This window comes from Planococcus citri, chromosome 1 (genome assembly GCF_950023065.1).
Source record: "Planococcus citri chromosome 1, ihPlaCitr1.1, whole genome shotgun sequence".
Lineage (NCBI taxonomy): Eukaryota > Metazoa > Arthropoda > Insecta > Hemiptera > Pseudococcidae > Planococcus > Planococcus citri.
This window is the reverse complement of record NC_088677.1, coordinates 78459254-78463314: the sequence shown is the minus strand read 5'-3', so window position 1 is coordinate 78463314 and position 4061 is coordinate 78459254. Positions and strand designations below refer to the sequence as shown.

General features: G+C 34.8%; 1 protein-coding gene across 1 annotated transcript; it reads right to left on the bottom strand.

Moving 5' to 3' along the window:
- Positions 1-756: 756 nt before the first annotated feature.
- LOC135834281 (uncharacterized) lies at positions 757-3546 on the bottom strand. Its single transcript, XM_065348129.1, has 3 exons — positions 3327-3546; positions 3125-3242; positions 757-3030 (listed from the first exon to the last, which is right to left on the bottom strand). Exon 3 carries the CDS (start codon positions 2969-2971, stop codon positions 983-985), a length of 1989 nt encoding a protein of 662 aa, XP_065204201.1. The 5' UTR covers positions 2972-3030; positions 3125-3242; positions 3327-3546; the 3' UTR covers positions 757-982.
- Positions 3547-4061: the final 515 nt, after the last annotated feature.

The window sequence follows — 4061 nt, the reverse complement described above, 5'->3', positions numbered from 1 at the left end:
AATCAAGTATAAATTTTGACCAAAAATCAAAATCTCAATCAAAACTTTTTTTGGAGAATTTTTGAAAAATCGAGTAAGTACCTATAAGCATGAAATTGAGCCATGATTTTTGGAATTTCCAAGCCTCATGCAACCTATTAAAATAGGTTAAAATTTTGAGTAAAATTCAAATATTCAAAAAAAAATGTTTTATCGCCTTTTTTGAATAATTTTGAGCACATAATAGAGACCAGATTTGGGTTAATTTTGAAACAGGTGTTCAGTAACCCATCAAATCAAGTTGAAATTTTGACAAAAAATCAAAATCTCCTGGAAAACTTTTTTTTAGCACTTATAAGAAATCAAGTAAGTATATACGATATAAGGATGCAATTGAAATTGAGTCAATTGACAATGCTGCAGTATAATCGACATTCAGAGTCATTTCCCTCCTAGAGGGAGAGAGGCGGATGCGTGAAATACCATTTTCAAAATTAGTCTCTTAAAAAGAGCACTTCGAATTTTTAAAATTTTTAAGTATCGCTTTTACCTTGAAAGTTCGGTTTTGAAATTTTCAAAGTTTAATTTAATTACTGATTTTGAAGTTTCAAAGTATTCTCATCTCGAAGACCCAGACGAATAATTTTCTTCACTGGGAAAAGAATGTGAACTCTCAATTTTTCAAGTAACTAATGGATCATTAGACCATCAAAGGAAACTCTTAAGGGAAAAAATCGAGCAAAATCAGTTTACCATAAGTCAAAAAAATAAGCCTGATTTGAATAACTCAACGAGTTTAATACAAATAATAAAATACAATCAGTAATAAAATCATCATTAAAACTAGATAAAAACAATAAATAATTTAGTAGGTAGACGAGGTATGGTACTGAATATGAATAGTACAAAATTTTTAAATGCCGCAGTCTTTCTTAAAAGATCACATTTATGTAATTTCTGATTTGGTAACCCGCCAACAAAAAAATTTCAAAAAACAATACTATTATTCTCGCTGACTAAACACCTTCAACTTATCGGAGTATCGTTCTTTAATTTTTCGAACCTCTTCAGCATCATTACTAAAATACCACTTCAAAAAATCATCCAACCTATCAGGGTATTCCATTGGTACGTCTTCGTCATCTTCATAATCATATTCATCCCCACGGTGCAACTCAAACTGTACCACATTACAAAATATTTCATTTACTGATAACGACTGTTTGAAATCACCTATCGCATCTTCACTACCCAACAACCAGACGAGAAATTTTTGTAAATTATCCCCTTTCATTTGCCAAATAACGCCAGAAACCAGACGTTCTCTGAAATTAGCCAGTAAACGTTGCTTCAAAACATTAACAGCTCGTTCATCGGGTACAAATATTTCAACGAATTGTATCACACAACCGAAGTAGCCTAAACGAATGCAATCAAATAAGTAGTCTTCGGTTACAGGCGATGAAACGAATTGATTTTTGAATTCAGTACGAAGACCAACGTCTTCGAAAGCATCTTCAACGAACTCGTTCAACGGTTTAGTATGAAAACAGAAAATACCGAAACGCAAAATAGAATCTTCGCCGAGAAAATTTGACCTCAACAGTTGCTGTTTTAACTCTTTCACTTTATTCTGATCCGAATAACAAAAAGACAAAAATTCGCTCAATTCCTTGAAACATCCGCCTTCTAGCAACTCGACGCAATACGGACCGATATTTTCGTATTTAGACATATATTGCTGTTTAAATAAGCTCACGTCGTTTTCGTTTTGGAAACATAACCTCATTACTCCAAGTAGATCATCGACACGAGCACCGGAGATCAAATTACGCCAATTATCGTACCAAAATTTATGCCTTTGTTCGTAACTCGCATCTAACAAAACTGTGATTAAGAATCTCATTTCTCTAGGTTCAGATGGCATTTTACTCGTTCGGTTGAATAATTCTTCATTCGATAATACATCATTCAATGCGAATCGTTTCAAATTCTGGGGAGCATTTTTCCATACTTCGCACCATAAATAAACTTCATCTTCGGGATTCAGCCGTTCCTTGGCGACAAACTGGTTAGTCTCTTCTTCCAGCAGTTTCTCGACTAATCGGATGAAATGACTTTTGTTCATTTTGTTTCTAATGTACATCCAAGTAGGAAGAGCGTGAATTTTTTCCCAGTTATGAATCAACAAAGAAGCCATGAAATCAACGCCTCTTTCAGCGAGAAATTTTTCAAGCTGGAAATCGTCTAATTTCGGTAAAATGAACCTAGCAAATAAATCAGAACCGTTCATAGATAAATCGATGGCTGCTTGAGACTGCCTTTCGTAGGGTATTCTATTCCAAAAATACTCAGCAGATGGATAATTATGATACCCGCATTCAACAAGCATTACCTCATCGATTGGTTGATCACTAGCATTGGGTACATTGTGTAGTTCGTTTCTAAGATAGCAAATCCAGTAGTACAGCAGTGGGTCGCGATCAAAATTGATTTGAATCGAATCTATTTCCGAGCTGACAGATGGCCAAATCCGTTTGATGTCATCTTCAAAGCAATACAAACAAGCGATCTTGAATTTCTCATCTTCAGTGAGTCGATCACACAGCATCATACGTTTGGCCGTTCGAACGTAATGAATAGCACCATTCCAGTCCCATACAAAATCATGGAAATTGATCAACGCCTCGGTGTAACTTTTGTAATGAAAATTAAATACGTGGATGGAATGATACGCTATCCATTGAGCAATTGATAGTCTGAACTTGGCGAGGTATTTGTCCAGTAAATCGTAAATCACCGATGGGACAGCGGGGATTATTTCTTTCAGTGGAATATCTTCTGCTAAATCTAATTCATTCGGAGTTTTAATTTCGGTACGTGCGATTTCTCCACGCCATAATTCTACAACCAACGCGATGGCTGCAATTTCTTTCAGTGTTACAGGACTCGTATAAGTTAGATCGAACACTTTGGACGTGGGTTCGGTCATTTTCTATTCTTGATTCGGTATATGCGAAGATATTAATAAATTCAACTCGATTGGAAAATCTGGAAATGAAATGCTCGAAATAATATCTATTCGCTAAATAATAATTAGGAGTTGGTAAGCTGCTATACCATGTTGCTTATCGATTCTACATACCATTAAAATGACTCATAGGAAGATAGAGAGATTATCATTCAAAATAATGCTAGACAGCCAGTAATTGAATAGATGTTTTTCGGTGAGATAACTTCTTAAACTTTGGACACTTCTTAACCTAAAATTAATGAAACCGCAAATTACATAAGTATTTCTATTTAACACGAATGATTCCTAATAATTATCTCGATTCAATACGTACTTTGAAACACTGTTTCTGTGGAGCCTGCCACGAGATGTTTAGATTAGAAGTACCAATATTAGTGTGAAAATATCAACGAAGACTTGAATTCATTAGTAAATATGGGAGGTATTTTTTAAACTTAATTAACGGAGCAATTACCCAACAATTTACAGAAACATTTTCGTTCGAATGAAGAATGAATTTATTTTTAAATGATGACAACATCTGAACATCGCTGATAAAAAAACCAAAACACTTTTTTTATCAGTGGTACACCACCGCTTAGTGTACTTGTCGGCTGGACAACGTGGTGTATATAGTGTACCCGGCGTCTGATGATCTTTCGCGCTCACTAGGTTCGCTACCATCGCGTCACAGAGGGGATTTATTTATGGGAGAAATTCAAAATTTCAATAGTAATTCGACTTTAGAGTAAAAAAAGTAAATTTTGATGACTTTTCTTAAAGAAAGAAAATAAAATTTTTCATTGAACGGTGTAAATTTTTTTTTCCATTTTCATGCAGAGCTGGGGCGACTCTTTGATTTTTTTAAGAGTCCGCGACTCTAAAGTGCGACTCTTTAACTGAAGGAGTCTGAGAGGAGTTCCGACTCTTTTAGCTGCGACTCTTTTCGCGACTCTTGCGATTCTTTTCGAGATTCGATAAATTCTATAACATTCCCATAGTGCTAGAAGTGACTTTTTCGATTTTTGGTGAGTTTTCAAAAATAAAATTTTTGACCAAAGTGTGGGAA